We start from the raw sequence: 24,792 nt of genomic DNA on the forward strand, positions 1-24,792 counted from the left end.
TTTCGTGTGTCTAGGAACACACCTTAAACAAATGAAGCTTGAAGGACCACAGGCAGAGCTTGGGGAAGGAAGGCTGCGGGAGAAATAATCAAAAGTCGGACTGGCTTGAAAAAAGGCTATTCCCAAACATTGTGCAAGAAAAGTATTATAAAATGTGAAAGCAAATGACTGCCTTAGAAATTCGGAAAAACCACCTGCGCCTACCGGTTTGTCACTAAAGGCAGGCTCTGTGGCAGCAACTGCACGCAGGAAATTTCTCTAGGTGAGAATTTCAGTACGTTTGAAATAGATACATTGTTGGATCTCTTTATTTCAATGGTTATCTGGTTACTGACAATGGAAGCAGATAGAAAGGGGGCATTTAGCTGGGAAAGAGACGACTGGCCGTACACAAGTCGTATTTGCGGCTAGTGCACGGCTGGTCGTGTGGATGTTTGTCGGCGACGATGTCGTCGTTTCCTTTAGTAGGTAAGTCATAACAAGTATTCCATCGCACATTTGCAACTAAGTTAATTGACATTTGGTTCTGGAGAAATGAACCTAGTATAAAATGTGAGGTTCGGGATTACCAGTGAAGCAGCCACCAGGCAATGAAGAAATCCGAATCGAAGGAGGTTACGAACCCATAAAGAAGGAACTCTTGAGTAAAATGTCAGATTCGTATGGGCCTGAGTGTATCGGCGCCACACGCTGGCTCACAACCGTTCGGTCGTGCCCATCCCGATATGTTGGTGACAACAATTTCATTCATGTCGTTGCGCAGTCGACTAGCTCAAGACGACTCCTAGATGAATCAACGTTTTTCCAGTAGCTGAGGAAATAATATCGTCCACTCCAGCCAAAAGTAATAACCAATAACAAGACGTTTGGGATTCGATTCCCTCTTCAGGGGTGACTGGGTTTACGTTGTAGCGCCGGTCACTCACAAAGCGCCTCGCTGTGGAGTGCGGTGCCCGCGTGTACACAAGTGGAGCAGTTCGGAGGGAAGGATTTATCTTTGCATCTTTTTCTCCAGTTGGTCACCCTGTAACGTTTTGTGGCACGTCTCGACCAGCTCAGAAGAATGGACACGGGAGAATCGTTCGCACGTTCATCACAGCCCACCTTTATTATACACAACTACAACCCCTAAGCAAAATAAACAACAAAGCAAGCAAAGCGCGCAACCAAAGAAATTCCTAAATACTAATCCCTAACAAACAAACCCAACCAGAAGTCGCTACAATGAAGTCCCTAATAAAGCAACCCGTCCTAGTTCCAGTTTATACCACGTCCATGTTAAAGATCCTAACAGCCACAGTCATATAATCCCCACGCCTACCGCTGTCTCCGGTGCTGATGTGTCGTACCCGTAGCGTGGCCGTGACACGCTGGTAGTCGTAGTTGTCTTTTGCCGCGGTGCCGGTGGTAGTGGTACTGACGTAGTTGTGCGTGGTGGTCACCCGGTGGACTCCTTTTCAGCTACCCCTCGAGGTAGCCCTCGTAGCAGGAAGCAACCCCTAGCCTCGGGGCTGTCGCCGTGGTAGCAGGTAGCACCGGGGAGCTCCGGGAACGTTGCCGCGTGGGGACCGCCAAGGCGTTAGTTGACAGTGCGTGCTCGCTGTACACAGGCGCCCGACCGTCGCCGCTGGGGCCACCAAAGCACAGGTTGGTGGTACGACGCGGAAGTGGGAGCCGATGCCACGTCGGTGCCACGTCGGCTCTGGTCGATGGCGTGGCCTCGTACCTCCGGCTTGTTCCTCGGACTCGTGCCACCTGACGTTCCTGCTGTGGCATTCTTCTGATCTCTCTCTCTCCCGGCCTGTGCCCCGAGATTAAATAGTCTTTGCCCGGCCGTCGCGGCACTCTTGCATTCGCTGTGCCCGCGTCCGCCGCACGGGTCACCACCAAATTGGTCATTTCTCCACGTGCCTCCCTCGCGTCACCTCATCATTAGTCCGCTCTCTTCGCGGGACATTTGCGTTCTCTTTCTTTGTCTTCCTTTTCGTCGGCATCTGGCTCCACTATGACTCGTCATCTTTATTCCCAAGGGGGGATTGCCCCCTTAATCATGACACACCCTTCCGAAATGTTTCACCGAAGTCTCTTCTATGGTCTGATGTTTCGCAGTACTGGGCGACGGTTTTGCAGCCGGACGTCGTCGTTGCACTGCCTGACTCGTTCCAGTAGATTTTTCCTCTCCCCAATGCATGGGGAGGGGCACTCAGCTCAAAAATCTTGCATACGACACCAAGCGTCCTGTCCTCTGTCGCACAGTCTTTGACATTTTTGTTCTAGTAATGTTCACAAAGCATTTAGAAGAACGCTTTAACTAGCACAGAAACTGCCCCTCTCGCCCACCGCAATAATTGTGTGGCCCCCAACCATCTACCGGGATGGGAGCACTCAGCGGATTGAATGCCTAATGATAGAAAGTGGGTGACGTACCAGGTGTTTATCTTTTTGTTATGCAGTTAATTTTGTTGCCCTGCCCTTTTTTAACTCATCCTCCACCTTGAAAGAGGAACCTACCAATGCAAAATATTTAAGTCATCAGCTTCAAATATTTCTTTACTTAGAACTCCGTGGGACGCCCACACGAAAACCACGATAAAATAGAAAGAAAATGAACACAGGGTCATCCGCTTATTTAAGTGCACAATGCAAATACTCATTTATATTGCTTTTAACTTACAGGAGAATGAAATAAAAAATGTAGATTTACCTGATTAACAGTTAGGTGAATAAAATAAATGCCTACCTACATAACTGTTCTATTTCTAGCATAACTTGTTCAGAAAGCTACTCGTTTTTGTTCTTTTAGTTTAATTACACGAGGGCCACATGGGATACGCCCTTTCCATATATCGCCATCCTTGTGCAATCGCCATGTGCTGGCTGCGTCGCTGGGCAGAATGAACGAAAGTCAACGACTTAAAAAATATGAGCTATCAACACCCGATTTTAGATCCTTTGCGATTGCTTGGATCGCGAATTGGTTGGTTAGTGCAAGCGCTGAAGGAATCTGGTGCAACGAAGGCAAATGGCGACGACCCATTTGTCTCGGCCATTGTTGGACACCTTAGCTCCCCCCCCTCCCCCTCCCTTCCCCGCCTCCACTAGCGCCCCTCCTCCCAGCACAGGCTTAACTTGTACCATTAGCTCCTCCGCACCAGCCTTCATTGCATGTTTCACACTTGCTTTCATTTCGTTTCAATTCTCAGTCCCTGCTTCCTCAAGATTCAATCTTCTCCACATTTTGTTTTTCAAGTCATTTTCACCTTGGTTTCCTTCTGAATGTATGACTAGCGGACCGGGGTCTCCGACGTGCCACCGCGAAAACTCCAGAAAATGCTAAACATTCACCATGAGCCCCTACACAACATCTCATGTGCGTAAAAACAGCCACGTGGAAAGCCGCCGAGGACACATGACCAAAGTCTCGTTGGCCCTGATGCCTCCCCCCTTCACCCCTCCACCACCACCCCGTACTGTTCTCGTCCCCCGCTCCAACAGTGGTCGTGGACGTGATGAAGGGGCTTTGTTAGCCCCCTGTAGTCCCATTGAAAAACAAGCTCGCTCGCTACACCCCTCCGAGCGGCGCAGTCATACCGACGACACCCCCTTTCCAGGAATCGTTACTTGTTCGCCTCCACTCACCCTGCAGCCAATTAACTCCTCAAGCCACGCCCATCCTCAGCTACCGCGACATTCCTGGATGCCAGAATTCTACTCGCTTTCTTCCATTGTACCAGGAAATAAACTTGAATAGACTGGTGGGGACGTAAATTGAACAGGCCAAAGCTGTGTTCTTGTTACAGTCGTCTTCGAGTTTCCGACCCCCCCCCTTAGCGACGCCACTGCATCCCCAACCTTCCAGTCATGCCTGTAAAACTACTGAGAATGTGTCGAAAGAGCAGTGAACCACACACAGAAACCCATGAGGGGAAAGAAAATGCTCACGCCAAACGTTCTTTGGGGCACGGCGCGGGCACCTCGTCGTCACCTTCACCTTCGCTCGCCGACAAGGTCGCCTCAGAGTCAATGTTGCTGCAAAAACCAATAGATAAAAGCGGTGAGGGCAAACTCATCATTGCTTCTTCTCGTTCAGCTTTAAAGGAGTGCTGACACGAAATTTCAAAGCTGAGATAACTATGTAGGAGGCTTCCTTTGTACATGGAGATACCTCCCAGCAAGTTTCAACAGTAGCGGTTCAGTGTACCACATTTTAAATCCGTTTTAAAGGAGTACTGACACCCATTTTCGGCGTTAATATTATTGCACAGTTCGCTTCCTTTACTCAACAGAATACCCTGGCTGAAATATGAGCAGCCTGCGACACGAAGAACATACTTCAATTGGATCTCATTTATCGCGCCGACAGAGCAGCATGCAGAGCGGCACTCAGCAAATTGACATCAGCGTGACATCACCCCGTGATAGCCAAAAGAAGTGACACGACAGCTCTCGTCAGAAACTCGTGACGTCACTTCATGCGCGCGGCCCCGCAAGCGGCGAGCGGGCGTCGATGCATTCACAAACGAGTGCACGTAGCCAGAGCTACAGGCATTACCGCTGCCCAGAAAAGCACTGTCGGCAAAAATAAAGTTCTACACACGGGAAAGGAAGCGATAATATAGCCCGGAATTGCAATAGAAGTCGCCATCGGGACTTTTATTGAAAGCGGTCATTGAATTTCCGCCACAATGGTAGGCCTAGCACCTACAGGCACCTCAGCCATTCAGCTCCGGCGGCAGCGCGGTCGAAACAACACCCCCACCGGCCTCCGCAGTGTTTTGACGTCCGCACGAAGCGGTGAGGTCATGCCGGGATTCTGTCATATGTGCCTTTCGGGATGAAAGCGCGGGAATTTGAAACAAACGATTTTCAGGCCGCTCAATGTAATTAATTATCGCGCGCTGAAGTATTTGAAGTGCTGTTTCGGGTTCGGCAGACCAATAAGCATCGATAAAAGCAATAAAAGTGGAGCATAAAATTTTTGTGTCAGTACTCTTTTAATCTTTGCAAGCATGAGAAAGCTCAAAATGGATACCCTTTCACAATCGGCATCGGCATAACACCATCTTCTCCTCCTGACCTCAAACTGCTGATGTGAGGGCCCCCATGACAAGACCAACGCGCTATCCACAATTGGCGCACGCTGCTCTCGCCTGTGCATCATGTCAGAGTTTCCGGACTGATGTCATACTGCCAGGCACATAGAGATGGTGGCAACTACGGCCAGACCAAACGCGCGCGCGCATCCAGACCGGCAGTAATGCACCAAGATCGGTGACGTCATGAGCACCCCCCTGTCATGGTGGCCGCCTTGGTTTTCGTTTAATTGAAACCAAAACTGAGACAAATAAACAAGGCTGCCAATATTTATTTACGCTGCAACCGACCATATAACGTGCCATTCTAAGATTAGCGGGCTGGTAGGCACCCATAAAAGTGAAAAAAAAAAGTAACACGAAAATGTTGTGTAAGTACTCCTTTAACCACTGCGAAACTCTGGCAGAAAACATCGTAAGTACAAGGAACACAAAGATAGACACACATGCACAAGCGCACACACATATACACACTCATCCTAACGCATGTGCAGCCACAACACATGCACATATATACAGTGGAACCCCTGTTATACGTTTTTACGACAACCTGCTTCTTACAAGGGACCACTGTGGTCTCGGAAAACTCCCCATAGAAACAGCGCATTAAAAGCCCCGATTATACAATGCTCGGGTGCACGTGGTACACTCCATTCAACTACGGATGCTGACGGGGATAAACTGGTGCTCTTCCTACCTTCGACGCCACTTCGCCGCCTCCTTCCAACTTTTATTTCTCAACCCCCGTTTGATGCTGCTTAAATTTGCAAAGGTAAAAAGTTCGCGGTGCTTCCAACCAGTGGCTGAACAGACTTAAGCAAGCGGGCCGGTACTGCCAGGTGGGAGGCTTTGCCGGCCCAATGTGGCAGCAGAATGCCAACAAGCCAACCGTGAGAAGTCAAAGTCCAGATGGCTCGCAGACTGCCAATTTAGAGCTCCCATCGAGCTGACAAATGTGAAAACACATACCGTATTTTCGCACGTATAACCCTATAACCCGCCCCTGCATATAAGACCACCAGAAAAAAAAAATCCTCGCATATGGCCCGCACATTTGATACAGGAAAGGCTGCACCAAAGCTACTGCTCAAGCAACACATCGCATACTACGTAGACAGAAAAAGCGTATATTTAGCAAATAGAATGCGCTGGCTGTGAGGTGATAATCACAATTCACTAATAAAATTAAGATGTTACAGTGCGCTTGTAATTGTTTTTTTCTTCCTTGTCCTTCTATGTTTTGCGCAATGGCTTCCATGGAAGGCTTACAGTGTTACTGTGTAGGAGCTTCACGGCACAATGAAAATTGCCGTGAAGCTGCGCTAAAGGAAAAACCCCGCGTATTATCCACCCCCTACTTTGCCACCAAAATTTTCGCATTGTTGCTGTGGGTTATACGCGCGAAAATATGGTACCCTGCAACTCCACGGCGATGACCGAACACCCGCTTTCCTCGACTGCTCATCCAAGTTTCTTCCTACAACGACAACCTCGCTCCCCCTCCTTTCCGCCCTTGCCGTGTCCGGACATGATGATGCTGCTACTGCTGCTGCACGAAGAGAAACAAGATGACTGCGTGAGCTGTTTCAACCTCCACACGGCCTCACCGTCATTTAATTGCGGCCCTTGCCACTCTTGCCACCCGATCTCTGCTTATCAGTGTCTTTCAAAGCCATGTTGTTGCTTCGCTGCTTTGTTTCATTGCTGCCTCATACTGTCGTTTGTTTTGCTCCCCCTTCCGTTGCCACTTTGCATGCCCTCACCGTTTCCCCTTTCAATTTGCTTGGCTACATCGGCCTTGCCAGCTTATCTCGTGTGGCGTGCAGCACACGGCTTGCGTAGCTAGATTGATTGACTGTAGGGTTTAACGCACTGATGCAACGCAGACGATGAGGCGCGCCGTAGTGGAGGGCTCCGGACTAATTTTGGCCACCTGGGGATCTTTAACGTGCGCCGAAATCTTGTACACACGGGCGTTTTTGCTTTTCGCCTCCATCAGAAAAGCGGCCGCCGCGGCCGGGAAGCGAACCCGTGACCTTGGGCTCAGCAGCACAACGCCTTAGCTGCTGAGCCACCACGGCGGGTTGGCGAAGCTAGAGTCGGACAGCATGGTGGGGGTTGTCTAATACAGCATGTTGTTGCATCTTGTAAGTAGAAAAACTGCGCATAAAAGACAGGACCGGGATGAAGGAGACGGGACGGATGTAGACACACAACTATATTGCTACTTTGTGCAGCAATGAGTTTGAATTTTTAAACAGGATGGTGCACTGAGAAAAAAAAAAAAATCCCTGGCCATCTCCACTAAGCTGAAACTTGGGGAGGGGCGAAGCATGCAGTGTATAAGTGTATTCTTGGTGCCTTGGCATTTTTGACCATGGATATGAAACCCTTGGGGGGTAGAGGCATACAGCTTTGCTGTAAAAGTCTCTTGTCTTTGAAGCACGAAACTGTCTAGCGCGAGGTGTAAACAAGTTTCGCGGTGTTTTAGTACCGTGACTACATGAGACGATGATTACAACGACGACAGGAGACACAAACAAACCCAGCCTCAAAGGGGCTTCGCCCCTAAAAAGAAAAGAAACCCTGTCAGGCTGCAAACAGCAAAACTATATAGCGGCACAAACTGGGCATAATGAAACTTACTGGATTCTGCAGCACATTCCCTATGGAGTTTGAATAAAAGGTGCTTCGCCCGAAGCAAAACAGTTTATAGTATAAAGGTGTGTGTCCAGCCTAGACGCATTTTCAATCATGAAGTTGCCTGTGTATTCTGACTATGCCTATGCGTATGTGAACACTAACATCAACTTGCCTCGAAGGCTAAATTTGTTACACTTAGCTAAAACATGGCTCTAACACGGGAAAATTAAAAATAGACAATGGGGGATGGCTTTGTTCCGCCGGCACCTTGAGGAACACTGATATTTTTTTCCAGCTACACGACAACCTCCGCTACCTCGCCAAATCACAGTTATTAATCGAGTTACAGACAGACACACCGACAGACAGACAGACAGACAGACAGACAGGCAGGCAGGCAGGCAAGCAGGCAAGCAAACGCTCACCCACTCGTTTGCTTGTCTGTCTGCCTGTCTGTGACTTGATTCAGCCACCCGGCCAAAGTGAAGCAGAATTTGCACAATAGGTTTATGTACCCACAGCCAAATCCAAATGTCTAGGTTTGGTGGCAATGTTCATACTTGTCGACATTGTTGAACAAGAACAAAACATTATGCAAATGTAAGGCAGAAAATCAATACATAAGTGATATCTGCGATGTTCCTTTACAAAAAAATTTATGGATGCTTGATTTTTGCAATAGCAAATGAAATACTACATTCCCTGAATTCACTTTGCCGCCTGCTGCCGCCTGTGCCACTATAGCTCCTGGCGGCATTTTAAGAAATCAAATGGCAACAGTTACGAAAGGTTTCATTAGCTGGTAAATTTTTTACAGCAAGGCCTTTCATCACAACAAACACGAACTGTGCACTTGCATAAGAGAGCTGCAGAAGGCCATTTCAATTTTTATACCCACACACAGTGAAGAAAGCTAATGCACTGTACCAGTTCTCTAACTGACCAAGGCGGGGAAAAGTGTTACCTGCTTGTGGCATTTCATATTTCACTTACGATGCAATGTTCTCTCGCAATGATCAGAGGTTGTTTGGCAGAAGAGACCAACAGTGGTCACGACTGTTGATGATTATAATAAAGAGGCAGCTCGCACCGGCACGGGACACGGGCAGAACATGGGTCTTAGATCAAAAACATTATTTTTACAGTTATGATGATAAAAATTGGGGGACATACGCAGTTTTTCATTCTAATTGTAGATTTAAAGTTTGTTTTTGTGTAAAGCGACTGTTTTCAAATTTATTCGGATTTTTATATTTGATTTTTCAACAGCCTTTGTAAAAAAACTGCTGGAGGGATGCAGCTGAACAAGGTACCAGTGAACTGTGCACAAACCAAGGAGTGCAATAAGACTAACAGTATCATTCTATCTGGTCTGTAGCAGAAGTTACGACTGTTTGAAGTTTGGGCCTGGAAGGCAAAACCGTTTTTTCTGGTTGCCACCTTTCAAGCCCAAACTTCAAACAGTCGTAACTTCTGCTACAGACCATATAGAATGATGATGTTAGTCTTACTGCACTCCTTGATCTGTGAAAACTTCTTTGGTACCTTGTTTAGCTGCATTCCCTCCAGCAGTTTTTTTACAAAGGCTGTTAAAAAATCAAATATACAAATCCGAATAAATTTGAAAACAGTCGTTTGACACAAAAACAAATTGTACACCTACAATCAGAATGAAAAATTACATATGGCCCCCAATTTTCATCATCATAACTGCAAAACTAAACTTTTTTGGTTTAAGACCAGTGAGCCTCCTTAACTACCGCTTTTGCAACTCCTTGTGATGCTGAGGTGATGATTGAGGAAGAACGGAGTACACGGGACGCACCAACCTTAGTTGAGGTGGGTCGCTTCTGTATAAGGAGGCATCTTCGACAGGAGGGATGATGTGGACAGTGGTGGTGGTGGTGGTGGCAGCAGTGGAAGCTACGGCAGGTGTTGTCTGTCCAGCGCTTGGTGGGGCCTTTGTAACGCCGCTCTTGAGGACCAGAAACACCTTCTTGTTGTTCCTGAGAGAAAAATGACAAAATTTACTGGTGAAGAACATTTACCACGTCTTTCTGAAGAAAGCTGAGAGCAGCGCGAAAGCGCTGCTCTCAGCTTTGTCACATTAAAACCTTCGCTAAAAGTACGTCCCACCATCACTGAAAGTGAGTCCAATCGATCGTCAACCCGTTCAAGACCCAAATTGCAAACAAAAAACAAACCCATGCGGCCGTTTTTTGCGCACCAAGGAAACGCATCTATGGACAACCTAACTGTACACTGGTATGCAGTTTATGCGATAACAGTAAACTATTGTGCTGCTTCTTCATGGTGCATGCGTGTATTGTCTTATCTAGGAACGTTCCTTTTCTGCGAGCTGCACCTTCCCATTAACATTGAAGTGTCCAAAGTACAGGATAAGAGATTTTGAAAAGTGGGATAACAGTTTATCTTTTGTAGAACTAAAAAGGAATTCTTTCAAAAAGTAAATCAATGTAACATCTCCGGCAGCCAAAAAGGTGGACAGTTGAAAAGACCAAGTTTTTTTTCAGTTAGAAGTTCGCGTATGCCAGGTAGAACGAAAATATTCACCCTTGACCACGACAGTCGCATGTCAAACATTCTCCGTACCAGCAGCGTGGTTACTTGCTCGTAAATGGGATAAAATCTAGTAATGTGCAATAAAGCAGGATCAGAAACGGAAAATCTGGGTTTGTGACACAGCCAAGGCAAGGTGACAACGAAATATTGTTAAAATGGCAACCTTACTCTGGTGGAAGACATAAGCTGAAAAACCTCACAATTATTTTAGCGCTTTCCGCAACTGACAAGTTGAACAATGGGTAAGTATGGCTACTCTGATCAGTTTTCTTTGTAGCGGTCGCTGTATTTTTCTAAAATCTGTAAAAACAGTCATAATTATTTCCTTTTTTTTTTCGCTCCGAACTGCTACTCAACCGTTGGTCGGATGTTAAAAAATGTGTTGAATGTGACCTCATTTTTCCACGTTTAAACAAAAATAATGCAATACATTTTTAGCTTTATAGAATACTCAGTTATTGGGTGTAAATTCATGCAAATATCGTGAAAATTGAGGCACACTTTTTTTAAAATGATTTCGAAAGGCGGCCATTTTTTCTAAATTTTCATTTTTTGTTGCACTTTATGAAGCATATTTTAAAATTGTTCTGTTCTAGAACAATGAACAGGGTATGAAGTGTTCAGCAGCCCCTGGTGGAAGATTCTAAAAAAACTTGACAGCCTAGCCTTAAGGCTAATGAGTAAAAATAATTTTTAGAAGTGAAACTTTTGAATGACATTTGCTCTCGCTACAAAGTTTAAGAAATGTTTTCTCAGAAAATATACATATCACAAATTCAATTTTTCAGAATCTAGCAGAAAAGTTTGCAAATAATTGGCCAGAAAAGTAGGAAGATTTAGAAAAATTGTTGCTTCATTTTACAGGTCCCCAAAGTTGCCCCACCAAGCAATGTGAAAAGAATTCCAGCCCGACTGCGTTCTAAATACTTTTTATTAGACCAACTATGGCGTTTCTCACTAAAATATTGCCAGTTCCATGGTGAGGATACAGAGGTCTACACAATATTAAAGTTTCATCTCAAACAAAAAATGGTCAAGGCACCAGCTTGACCGTCCTTATCTGAGCACACCCTGCAGCTGAATTGTTGCACAACCTTTCTTGTATTTTGAATTTCATAGATTGAACTTGCTCAACCATACATTGACTACCTATATTGAACTCTGCAGTTCTGGATGACGCCTATCTTTGAGGCGGCAGTGAGCTTTCTTGCAATACACCGCTGACAGCAGTGAAGCAAAAGGAATTTGTGAAACTTCCAAGGGGATGTCCATGACGCATTGAGTGCCACTGTGACTCACAGGCACATATGGTCTTAGCTTGCCTGAAAGCTTCCGCTTACAGCCCTACTATTCTCTCAATCTCTCTGTGATTTTGTGTCGCGTGTCAGGACAGCAAATGCGGAAAAAGGTACACGACTGACGTAAACTCGATGCTTATTCATCTCACACAGAACAATGAGAGATGAAGTCTAGCACTCCTGATGTGAACAGCATACTCACGAGCGCCTCGACCACACAGCTAAAAATTACGGGGTATGCTTAGACCTTTCTAAGAACGTGAAGGCGAAAACCTAGCTGCACCTTCTGTTGCTCTGCTGTTAGACTTTGTCGAACTTTGCCCCCGAGCTCGTCACCACTTGACCAGCCCCCCTGGACAGCCCCCTCCGAAGCTCATTCTGCTCACTCACCATCGCCAGGAGCCACCTTCACCTCTGAAGGTGGCTTGTGCTGCATGTGTGGCGGTAGCCTACCTTCCTCTGCCTCACATTGCATCACCAGCCTATCTACGCCCACTGCAGGGCAAAGGCCTCTCCTATCGATCTCCAATCATCCCGGTCCTGTGCTAACTGTGACCAATTTATCCCCGCAAACTTCTTGATCTCATCCGCCCATCTAACTTTCTGCCGCCCCCTGCAACGCTTGCCTTCTCTGGGGATCCACTCTGTTACCCTTAATGACCAGCGGTTATCTTGCCTTCGCATTGCATGCCCTGCCCACGTCCATTTCTTCTTCTTAATTTCTGCAAATGTGTCCTTACCACGCGTTTGTTCCCTGATCCACTCCGCTCTCTTCTTGTCCCTTAATGTTACCCCTATCATCTTCACATTGCATCACCCCTTTTCAGAGCCCCCCCTCAATTTCCCCCATCTTCCCTCACATGAACAGTCGAGTCCACTTATAACGATACCGTTTATAACAATATATCGGATATAACCATGAACAACTAAGGCACCATCCACTTTTGTAGGCTTTTTATGGTAAAATAAACCGCTAACTACAATGCTCCGGTGCCGCGATATCGGATATAGCGATTGAATCCGGTTCCAGCGTGCGCCCAAAATGCGAGCTGCCGCCGGCTCTCCGTGCCAATGGCATGACTGCGCATTCGCACGTTCGCTTGCTGTGTCACATGCACACTGCTTTGAATTTGACTGGGCGCCTCTTTCACGACCGGCTATATTCTGGCCTCTTCAAACTGCCTTCCTTCTTTTACAGAGGGGACGTCAGGGATGATGTTTTGGAAACGTCCAAGTGCCTCACTGAAGAGGCAATCATTGTGCAGATACGCGCTGCGGATTGTGGGGACAGAGACGACTCTGACGATGCAGTTGTGCAGCCTACTCGGGTAGTGTCTTCACAGGGGGCCCTACGCATGATACAGTCCCTTGGGGGCTTCGTTTCCGCCAAGGACCTTTCGCTCAACTAGGTCAAGCACCTATAGATGCTCTTGAAAGAGATGTGTGCTAACTTCATGTGCTGTAAACGAAAAGCTGACCAACTATGGTGCTCTTTGATTTACAGTTTAGGACTCACCGTGGATATTTTGCGGGTAGTCCGAGAATTCCCCAAAGCCATAAGATTACGTGGGAAAATCGCATGCAGGACTGCTTCTTGGGGAGGCCGCAGTGAACTCAGGATTGTAAATCGAAGAGCCCCTATGGCTTCTCTTCGGCAAATCAGTAGTAGTATAACCTTGCTTGCACGCGAATAAAACGTTTTGAGCTCTGTTCCGTCTTTTTTTTTTTTTTTTTGCGCAACCCGCTTATGACAATTATCGGTTACAACAATGGGATTTCCTTAGCACTTGGATGATATTGTTATAAGTGGACTTGACTGTACTCACTTTTGAGACTCACTGAGTACTTCAGCCCTGCTCAAGAAAAGAAAGAAAGAGAAAAAAAAATCCTTCCCTAAAGACAGCTGAGAGAAGCGTGAAAGCTAAAAGTGCATCCAACCTTTGCTGAAAGTGCGTCCAATCGACTGTCAAACCTTAAAAGACCCAAATCGCAAACAAAAAACAAACCCTCGCGACAATTCTTCGTGCACTGAGTAAATGCATATATGAACAATCTAAATGTATACTGATACGTGGTTTATGATATAGAGGTATGCTACTGTACTCCTCCTTCATGATCGAGGCATGTATTGCCTTATGTAGAACCATTCCTTTCCCGCAATTTCCAAGTGACCGTTTTGACACAATAGAAGCACGGTTTCACGCACGTGCCTTGTGTCCAGAGATCTTATCAGAGGTCTTCGGTTGACCAACCGGTTTATGGGGACATGCATTAGTTTTTCGACAGGACGCCATCGGTCTCACTAAGAAAGCTTTCCCTTTAAGACAAATGTCCAGCAGCACTACTCGATTAGCCACTAGAAACGCTGAAACCATATAAATTTTGCGGAATACTCGACAGCGGGTTAGACGCATGCCTCCTGTGTAGCCAGTATTACAACAATGAGTGAGACGGGCATGATTGCTAGTGATTGCTAGTGATCATACATTTCGCACTGTTGTCAGTTGAAATCCTGCTTCGTAGAACTGGCCTTTTTTCTTTATCACTACCCACTTTTTGTATGCCAGGGTTAACCTTGAATCGTGACTGCATTTGAAGTACGTCACGTAAGCCTTAAAATTAGACGCAGAGCTACATATGACACGTACAGACAACAGCGCAGAAAAATAACAGCTTTTTGTTTAATATGGCCTGCGGTTACTCACAGCGTGGCGTGGGAAGTGCCGCGACGGAGTATGCTTGGCACAGAAACTTGCTTTTTGAGAGCGCTCTTGGCTTTGGCTTGGCTGCCTTTGGATTGCGATGGCCCCGCATATTTGGGAGGGGTGCTTGTTCCCTGCCTCGAGGCTTCACCTTCCGCTTCACTCGCAGACAAGGTCGATTCAGAAGCTCGGCTGCAAGTTCGGCTATCGCCCGGCTTCGGTGGAGCTTTCGCGGCCATTTCTCGTCCCACGCTCGCCGTGGTCAGATTAGCGCTGTGGGGAAGTAATGCGTGTGTAAGGTAGAAGTCTGGGCCTAATGGTTCATGATTGCTCAATAAACAAACTGGTGGGGGGGAGAGAGAGAGAGAGAGAGAGAGAGAGAGAGAGAGAGAGAGAGAGAGAGAGAGAGAGAGAGAGAGAGAGAGAGAGAAAATGCTACACGAAGAGGAGAAACAAAGGTGGAAGGGCAGTCACTGGAATTGCACCAAAGTGTGTTATTGGAAGCCCTCCCATGAAATACTTTTCCCTCCACACGATGCAAGCGCACATGGGACACCCCCTCTCCCTCAAAAACCCTCTGCGTTCACACACGTGTCATCCTAGGGACGGCACCAAGATTTCTTTATCATTTACTCCCACTGAAGGCCCACTGACGCATTTCTCTCCTCCTTTCTGAAGAAAAAAAATGCCTCTATCAGCTCTCGTTTGTGCATCGATGCACCCCACCCCACAACGGACACACTTTCCAAATACGGAGTGCACTTCCATTCACGCACTGCCTGCACCACTCCTGAGGCTCGTACAGTGCTTGCGGATATGGCTGTTAATAAACAACCCTATCTGGCTGGTGAAGACCTGTTTGCATGACGAGGGAATCAAGTACACCGCACCTTCTGCGCATTTGGTGAATTTGGTGCGTTTCAGAAGGGGTTGAATGCCTGAAGAGACATGGAACGAGACGCGGACAGAAAATGGACCTACGTCCTGTGATCCAGTGGTATTTCCAAGATCACCACCTCCGCCTAGTACAAGCCGTTAAAAAAGGTGGGTTTGTTTTTTTGCCATCAACTTTGTTTACAAAAATGCAACGGAGGTGATAAAAAAACATTTCAAAGCAGCTGATGTCACACTGCAGAAGGCACAAGGAAATTGCCCTGAAAGTTCCCAGTGAACAGAATCGTTCAATGCTTGAAAAGGAAGTAAGAAAGTGTAGGGAAAACGTTCTAGAAGTTTTCTTCAATGTGAAGACCTACAAGTCAGAAAGCCCGTTCAGGGACACTGCGATGGAACAAGGTTGCCGGCAAAAACAGGTCAGCATATTTTTAAAGTGCTCTCTCGGCCTTTTTGAACCCAATTACCCTTTTTCTCTGAAAAGCTCCCTAAGCCTTGTGGAAGTTTTGAACAAAGGACTTGGCAATTGAAATGCTGCGTTCCCAGTGTCCACTGAAGATTTGTTCTACGCGAACTCTGTTCCACCGTGAACTTTTTGTGGCTGTGCGTGAACTGAAATAAATTTGAGAAACGGTTGCCTTTCAGAATTTTGTGGCAATACCATGGAAACATTTCTCGAACTTTTGACGGTGTACCTTTCAACCACAGTTGTCAATTTCAATAACGAACTGTTCTTGCAAAAGAGGCATATGTATAGGTTCTTGTCTTGCGTTTGTTCTGTGTCACAATTTTTTTTTACGCAGATTTGACTGCATGCCGCAAGATGCGCTTCAGGACGCATGTGCTATCGCAGTTTTTAGGCACGTCGATCATCTTGTGATTATTTTAAAACTCAGCCGTAATGAAATGCTTTTTCCTGTTGTAGATAATAGAGTGTCCATTTCTAAAGAGTGCTCTAAGGAACTTCCCATGTGAACTAACCCTCGAAAACCCTACACAGTTTCCAGATTTAAGGCTAACTTTCGGCAATGAAGACTAACTGTTGTCAATAACACTTTGTTTTATGTATGAACCATATTCGAAGAAAGGCGTTTCGCCATTCGATTCTTCCCACTTGAAACTTGTAAAGTGCAGTGTTGCCAACACATGCTTTTACAATGCTCTGAAAAAAAGCTGTGTTCACTCAGTTGAGCAGAGCTTTGGTTATCGGGTGGAATGCCTGGTATCTGCCGGCTTTCCCACCCAGATTTTGCAAGCAGTGGCAGAAACATTGTCTAGAAAGTTAAAACAATGCCCCAGAATCCCAAGAACACTTAACATGTGAAAATGTGCGAAAGGAAACCGTTGTAATTCCTAACTACCATGCTCTGTCACGCAAGTTAAAAGGGGTAGCACTTAGCACCTTTAGTATTCACGGCCCCTAGAAGGCTTTCAGGCTCGAGTGCTCACATCAACAAAAGTGGAGAATGGAGCCCAAGAAAGGCCTTTGTCGCACGCAGCACCGCACAAAAGTCGCTCAAGGCGTGGTGTATTCGGTTCCCTTATCGTGCAAAAGGGTTTACTTCGTTGAAGTGTGAAACCAGATGAAAAGACTGAAGTGAGAAATAAACTGCAGTCCTTCGGTAAACAGTACTCAGCTAGCACAAAAGCACGCATGTATAGTAGCCAGCTTACTACTCACAATTCATAAGCCCCTCATTAAAGGGACAAAAAACACACAAAAAGAATGAGGGATGAGATAAAGTTTGATGACAAGGAATGGATTCCAACAGTACTGGAGAGGAGCAGTTGAAAGTCAATCTCAGAGCCCTCCATCTTGCTGTAAACATAAAACAGGCTGGTGATGACGACAACGATGATATTAGAGACAAATCAGCACATTTTTTTTTTTAAGTGTTTTTGCCACCCCACGTGAAGAGGGTTTTTTACGAAGGTAAAATCGGGAGCAAAAGTCTGTATTCACGTTGGCCAGCATTCTGTCTTTCTGATGACCAAGTGTGGTTCGGCTTGGGAAAAAAAATGAATGGGTGTACAGTTAAAATGTCTTGTTACTCAGATGCACATTTAAGTAGGCCTCTTCTCATGACGTAGGGATGTGCTGCCTTTGGGAAACTGCTCGCGTGGAATACAGACTGTTGCTCCCAATAGTATATTCATTGTTAGGGGTGTGCGAATACGAATCGAATATTACCTCTGCGAATCAAAATATCTACATTCGACTTTTCGAATAGTCGAGTAGGGTTTCTGAATGTTCTTGGCTTTGCGAAAGTGATCGACGTTGGCGCACACTAACGCACTGCTGCTACACCGTCTGCTCGGCAAGTTTCATCCAAATTGTGCTTTTGACGAACGCGCTTTGCAGAGGCTGTGAATTTTACCCTGCTGCACGGAGTAAACTGTGATTGCGTCGATAAGATCTCTCTTTCGTGCCGTCACCGTCGACTCTGGCCGCCATTTTGAATTCTGTGACCGGATGTTTACATGTTAGGGCAGCTGCGGGTAAAGAGAGCTGCCATTTTGACGGCGCTTCCGTTAATTTAACATCAAAAGTGGTTCTGGCTGTTCTTAATGCAGTTGGTGTATGATTAAGGCGTGTCTACTTGTTTTTTTAAACCACAGTGGATAGCGCAGGCTTGCACACGGTGACTGTAGTGGGATTTTTCTTTCCGCTACGTATTGTTCGCGCTGCCCATGTGCGTTGGAAGTGCCTCATCGTGGTCAGTTAAACCTCGATATAACGAAGTCGTACTTGCGGGCGAAAATTTCGTTAAATCGAGAATTTCGTAAAATCGAGGTTTCGATTTTACAGTTAATTAAACCAGTTATTGAGGTTTCAAAACCTTGCCCATCGCTCAGAAACAACTGCTATGTAGTTACCTCTCCACTTAAAGCGAAATTTGTACTAAAACTGGCCGCGAAAATTGTGTGAATTAAGAGCCTCAACACTTAGGCAATGGAATTCGGATAGCCGACTGTACTTTGTGTCGTCGTAAAACCGGAGCTTTTTCCGCAACACCTCATTAAATATGATAGCAGACTAGGTTTTCACTTTTTCTTTTTTTCATTTCGGTCACTACTAAACTGACTAAACGCCGCTGTTAGTCCATTGAACCCGCGTCCGTGCCCCGTGAACTTCACCCCGGCGAGGTGCTGGTTCAAAGTTACGCCTCTTTTCGTCCGTTCAGTAGTAGGCTTAGCCGCGGCGTTGAGGTGTGCGGCGGGCCAACAGCGGAAGGGTGCTGTAAAGCTTTCTAAAGACTTTTTTCATGCTCAAAGGCTCTGCAGTATGGGCGCGTGATGCAACTACGACACTCGAGATAAAGCCACGATTGAGAATTGAGCGGAGTACACACGGACCGCTTCACTTTGTGGAGCAGCGCTTACGTGCTCCCGCTAAAGTGGAAAGCTTACATTAAATATCTTCTGGCCAAATTTGATTAAGCAATTACTTGTATGGACGCTGAGCCCTAAAGAAACCGATTTCTCCGCATCGCAGCTGTCTAATGAACACGTTTTGACCACGTTCGGAGAGCAATTTATTGCCACCAGCACTCGATGTTCAAGCCGTAGTGAAGAAGTCCGTAAGCAGTGCTTGGCGTTTCTTGACCAGGGTGGGCTTTACGTGACGCTCGTATGCTGACAGCGCTAACAAGGCTTGCTCTTAAACATTCGCGTGCGCCTGCGTGCCTCCGCAGAACGTCGATGGCATCCATCACTTCGGTGGCCGTCGGTTTCACTGACACTTCTACAGTTCGGAACACTTTTCTTTCCCTTGGAGTGCTCATGCTGCTTATAAGACTCATCTAATGATGGACGAACAAAATATTAATGTGGTTATCAGCGAGCACAACCTAGAGCAGCAGCACTGGCAGCACCGTGAGACCGTGAGAGCAAAGACGCGTAGAAAAAAAAACACTTGAAGTAGGCTTCGGCAGCCTAAGCATAGAGGGCGCTGGCGTAGGCAACGATGGAGACGTCAAAATGGTGGCGGCACTATTAAACCGTCCATGACCGCTAGCGGGTTTTGAGCAGCTTCTTTTATCGCTTTTAATTGTTGTGAACCGCATAATTCACCGCTTTTCTTTCATTTTAGCCTTTTAAGAGTAAATGTGAGTACTTAATCTTTTCAATGTAGGCTCTGAGAGGCAAAATAAAACATGCCTCGACCGGAATTTCGTTCTTCCTTTCTCGCCGTGACTTCGTTAAATCGAAAGCGCCGCACAAAATTACTTCGTAAAATCGAGATAAAAATACATGGATTTGGCAAAATTTTGGTAGAAAACTGGAAAAAATTCGTTATATCGCGAATTTCGTTAAATCGAGGTTCGTTATATCGAGGTTCAACTAGTATATTCATTGTTAGGGGTGTGCGAATACGAATCGAATATTACCTCTGCGAATCAAAATATCTACATTCGACTTTTCGAATAGTCGAGTAGGGTTTCCGAATGTTCTTGGCTTTGCGAAAGTGATCGACGTTGGCGCACACTAACGCACTGCTGCTACACCGTCTGCTCGGCAAGTTTCATCCAAATTGTGCTTTTGACGAACGCGCTTTGCAGAGGCTGTGAATTTTACCCTGCTGCATGGAGTAAACTGTGATTGCGTCGATAAGATCTCTCTTTCGTGCCGTCACCGTCGACTCTGGCCGCCATTTTGAATTCTGTGACCGGATGTTTACATGTTAGGGCAGCTGCGGGTAAAGAGAGCTGCCGTTTTGACGGCGCTTCCGTTAATTTAACATCAAAAGTGGTTCTGGCTGTTCTTAATGCAGTTGGTGTATGATTAAGGCGTGTCTACTTGTTTTTTTAAACCACAGTGGATAGCGCAGGCTTGCACACGGTGACTGTAGTGGGATTTTTCTTTCCGCTACGTATTGTTCGCGCTGCCCATGTGCGTTGGAAGTGCCTCATCGTGGTCCATGATTGTCATCGTTCAGTGTTAACGTGTCTTATTGTTCATGTCTGCAAAGTGCTCGCTTCTGGGTTACGAGTAGCTGAATAGCCGTTGCCTATGATTGCAGTACAGCAACTCCAATGCAGGTAGGGTTTTATTTTTCTTTTTTTTTAAATGCGTATCGTGTCTGCTCTGGATTCCTGGAGTACCGCCAATGCGAGTTGAAAAGTGCATTTTTCGGGTTGAAAAAGAACGTCATGTCTCTTGAACATGCAAAGTAGCTTCTGCTTTTGCACAAAAACTTATGAAATATTAAGGCCCGCAAAAAAAAAAAATTGATATTCAATGTTCGGCTTTCTTTGCGAACTTGATTCGATATTCGATTCGAATGTTACTATTGGGTATTTGCACACCCCTATTTATTATCCCATATGCCTCTGTTAAAACTTCACCTATCTCTTCCTAAAGAAAGCTGAGAGAAACGAAAAAGCTTTCTCAGATCAATACTGCAGCAGAAGTGCACCAGAACCTTCGCTAAAAGTGCATCCAATCAATAATCAAATCTTCAGAGGCCAAAACAGCAAACGACAAACGAACTCATGCGACGATTTTTCGAGCCCTAAATAAACGCATCTACGAACGATCTATGTGTACACCGATGTGTGGTTTATGAGACAGAGGTTTCTTATTGTACTCCTTCTTCATGACCGACGTGTGTATTATCTTACTCAGAAGTATTGCTTTTTTGCATTTTTTGCAGTATCTTTTTGACGCAATAGAGAAGCCGGCTTTCAAGCCCCTGCCGTGTGCCCAGACATCTTGTCAGAGTTTATAGGTCGAGCAACAAAACCAACCAACCAAACCAAAGCAAGCAACTAACCAACCAAACCAAACCAACCAACCAAACCAAACTGACCATCCAAACCAAAGCAACTACCCAAACCAATTTTACTAACCAAACCAATCAACCAACTGGAACCAAACAGGGAAATAAATGCATTAGTTTTTCGGCAGGGCGCCATTGGACCCGCTAAGGAAGTTTTCCCTTTAAAGAACAATGCACTGTTGTGGATACAACTGCAAGGGCATGCATGCCAGCTTTTGCAGGCATTGGATACAAACAAAAATGGCACGGTAGCCACCAAGGAGAATTGCGAGCAAATATGCAGAACTGCTTCCCGCTGAAGCTTCTAAAACAGTTTGCAGCAAAACACACGGCAGAATAAAAGTTCTTGAGTGACAACAAAGCGTTCCCGACAAGGAAATAAAATGCAAGAGACGATACCTCAACAGTGACGGGTTCATGGACAGCGATTCAGTGTTTCCACTGTGAGGTGTCGCCGTGCCTGCAACTGTGCCAGCCACCCCTGTCGCCTGCTCAGATGTTGCAGGGGCAGCCTGCGCCCTGGTATCCAGCAGCAACAGCACTTTCTTCTTGCTGCAATAAAAATTCATATTGAAACTCTACTCTTATTTCCATTACACCATAAAACGCACCTTGTTTCTTGACTTTAACAATACTTCTTTGATTTAACATGTTGTGTGCCTAAGAGTGTGGTGCTTGCTTATGGATTGTGTTGCAGTGGGTGTACTCAGCCCTATGGAAACGAGTAAAATTTCATGGTGATTTCCAAGTTTTTCTTACATTTGATGTATCCTAGTAACAATTTTGTTGCACCTTTGTTTTACCTTCGAACTTGCTGTACCTTTCCTGCTTGAACCTTAAAGGGTTCGCAGTATATGATAAATAAATAAATTAAAAAAAATATCTCTGAACAAAAAAAGTTGTTATGTATTAAGTTTTTTTTTTCTCTCCGTGTATTGCTAAGTAAAACGTTTCTTGCTTACGATGTTCTTGTATGCATACCGCACTTTGCGTTCCCCATATTATTTTTTTGTTTCTCATTTTCAATAGTGCATGTTTTGTAACAGGTACTTTTCTTGTTCTAGGTACCTGTACATCTGCATACAATATGTGATATGCATAGAAGTGATATATTCCTCCTTATTTCAATTTATCCGCCGCACTGCCTCAGTGGCTAAGGCGTTGTGCTGCTGAGCACGAGGTCGCGGGTTCGATTCCCGGCTGCGGCTGCCACTTTTCTGATGGAGGCGAAAAGCAAAAACGCCCATGTGTACGACATCTCGGCGCACATTAAACATCCCCAGGTGGTCAAAATTAATCCGGAGCCCTCCACTATGGTGCGCCTCATCGCCTGCGTTGCGTCGGCGCATTAAACCCTACAGTTAATCAATCATTTCCATTTCTTTAAGAACAGGAGGTCCCCCTTCAGTCTCTGGCTCTGAGACCTCCGCCTGTAACCTTGTACTGCAAACATTCTTGTCCAACACAGAATGAAAAAAAAAAAAAATTCAAATTAACAAATGACATCAAGCACTACTTTGAGCCCTTATGGTTGCCAACTTCCTGGGAACGTCATGCGGGTGCGGTTAATCGAAAGGGCCAGGAAGGCAAAATACTATAAGTTGGTTCATTAAAAAGACGGCTCCGTCCCGATAACAACGACGTCAATTTTATTGCGAACTTCATAGAAATAACTGAGATGTTGAGGAAAACAAGTGAAGCGGTGGCGACTCTCCAGCCAGTTTTTCAGCAACATCCTCAAGGCGCCACGGAATCTTGTTTGTGTGACTGGCCTCCACAGGCCTAAGCCACCGTCAGAAAACATGACTAGGCGATTGCAGTGGGGCCTCTACAGGTTTTCCCGCTCAATTCAATCCAATCGCTATCCAATTTAATCCAGGTGCCAGCCAATTTATTCCAAGCACCACCTAATTTATTCCGAATGCCATCTAATTCAATCCCGGTGCCAGCGAATTTAATCCAAGTGCCAACCAATTTAATCCGGTCACCAACCAAATTTATCCAGCTGTTAGGAGGTTGTTGGAAATTTGGCGGAGCTTTGCGTGCTTTGTTGCACGTGGTGTGGTGAAAACGTGGTGTTTCTTGATCCCTCACGTGGTAATATCTTATGCGCAGTTTAATGGACATTTACTAAGACACGCAGACCAGAAGAGTGGTCTTGTTTGAGCCGTTGGTGTCGTGTGCTGATTGTCTGCAAGATCGTGAGAAGTATCGCCTGCTCGTGTAACAATACGCTGGCAACTCTACTGGCATAACAATACGCGAGCAGACGATATTTTAATTTGGAAATACATAACACTTAACATGAAAATCAGAATGCAAAGGGCATTTAGGTAATGTGTTTCTATAAAAGGAACTTCTGAAGCCATTGTTACGCGAGGAGCAAACGATACTTCCGATGTGAGTTATCGACGGTGCTCTCGCAGATGATCAACTCGCAGCACGCGGCACCGACGGATCAAAAAATGATGCTCTCGTGGTCTGCGCGTGTTAGTAAACGTCCATTAAGCTGTGCACATAACATATTTTGCACATAATGGATCGAGAAACACCATGTTTTCAACCCACCGTGCTCAACAAAGCCCGCAAAGCAGTGCTTAATTTCACACAAAACACTTCTGGACAACCTTCTGATAGCTGGATTAATTTGGTTGGTGACCAGATTAAATTTGTAGGCACTTGGATTAAATTCACTGCCAGCTGGATTAAATTAGATGGCGCTTGGATTAAGTTGGCAGGCACCTAGATTAAATTGCATGGCAATTGGATTAAACTGAGCGGGAAAACCTGTAGTTGTTTGATGTCATTGCCTGAATGACAAACGTGCAGTTAAACACACTCATAACTATGTTTTTAGCGCTGGCCCTTACTGCATGCCTCCTGCTCACATTATGTGGTGGGAAATTTGAAAGGTTTAAGTGCAGGGCACTTTCGGGGCCCGCCTTGTCGCCATAACTCGTCCGCAGTCACGGTGTGTAACTACCGTTGTCACGCGGTGTCACGTACCCAAACAGAGGCTTTGAAAAGACACCCCTTCCCTTAAACGGGATCTAACTTGGGTCCTTTGCGTTACAAAGCCGATGTCAAACCTGTTGCACCTGAGGCACACGTTATCGTACGCAAATTGTTGGGTGTGATCTTTGCACTGCGCCGTTGCACGGAGGCTGCCATTGCTAGACCGCAAGTCAGTACACAGTAATATTAGGGATGGGCGAATATTCGGTATTGTCGAATATTCGATCGAATAGCTCTCTATTCGTTATTCGCTTCGATCCGAATGCAGGTATTCGATATTTTCGAATTATTCGATGCTCCCGAATAGGCAGCTGAAAGCCAAGCTTTTCGGTCAAGCTTTCCGAGAGTTACCCCAGGCTTGGCTCAAGACCCACCGACGCGGACATTTCTATTATCAGTGCCGGCACTGCCGAGTTGCTGCCTTGCCTAGAGGTTCGACGAAGCTCTCGGCCGCCAGCACACTTTAGGTTAAAAAAAAAAAGGCGGCACTGAAACGACACCGCTCCGAACATCGCGGCACCAAGCCAGCAGACTTGTACAGGCCGCCATTTTGAATAGGCATGCCGCCATTTTGAATAGGCTCGCACAGCGCGGCAGTACGCCGCACTAAGCGAGCCTATTCAAAATGGCGACCAGCCACTTGCGCTTTGCTTGGCTACGGCCGAGGATACTAGTGGCTACAATACTTCTTTTTTTAAGGGGGCTCACTGGTCTTAAACCAAAAAAGTTTATTTTTGCAGTTATGATGATGAAAATTGGGGGGCACATGTAGTTTCTCATTCTGA

The 24,792-nt window shown here is 45.9% G+C and overlaps 1 protein-coding gene across 3 annotated transcripts in view; it reads right to left on the bottom strand.

Moving 5' to 3' along the window:
• Positions 1-24,792, bottom strand: part of LOC144158769 (uncharacterized) — a 51,286-nt gene that overhangs the window by 2,311 nt on the left and 24,183 nt on the right. For all 3 annotated transcript variants that reach the window (XM_077689908.1, XM_077689906.1, XM_077689907.1), the window contains exons 7-10: positions 21,392-21,544; positions 14,323-14,592; positions 9,566-9,742; positions 3,943-4,029 (exon numbers count right to left, since the gene is read on the bottom strand). In XM_077689908.1, the coding sequence (XP_077546034.1) occupies positions 3,943-4,029; positions 9,566-9,742; positions 14,323-14,592; positions 21,392-21,544 (687 nt within the window). The remainder of the gene's footprint in view (positions 1-3,942; positions 4,030-9,565; positions 9,743-14,322; positions 14,593-21,391; positions 21,545-24,792) is intronic.

The sequence above is a fragment of the Haemaphysalis longicornis genome, unplaced genomic scaffold, assembly GCF_048455015.1.
Source record: "Haemaphysalis longicornis isolate Haplotype H1 unplaced genomic scaffold, Haemaphysalis longicornis Haplotype H1 scaffold_10, whole genome shotgun sequence".
Classification (NCBI taxonomy): domain Eukaryota; kingdom Metazoa; phylum Arthropoda; class Arachnida; order Ixodida; family Ixodidae; genus Haemaphysalis; species Haemaphysalis longicornis.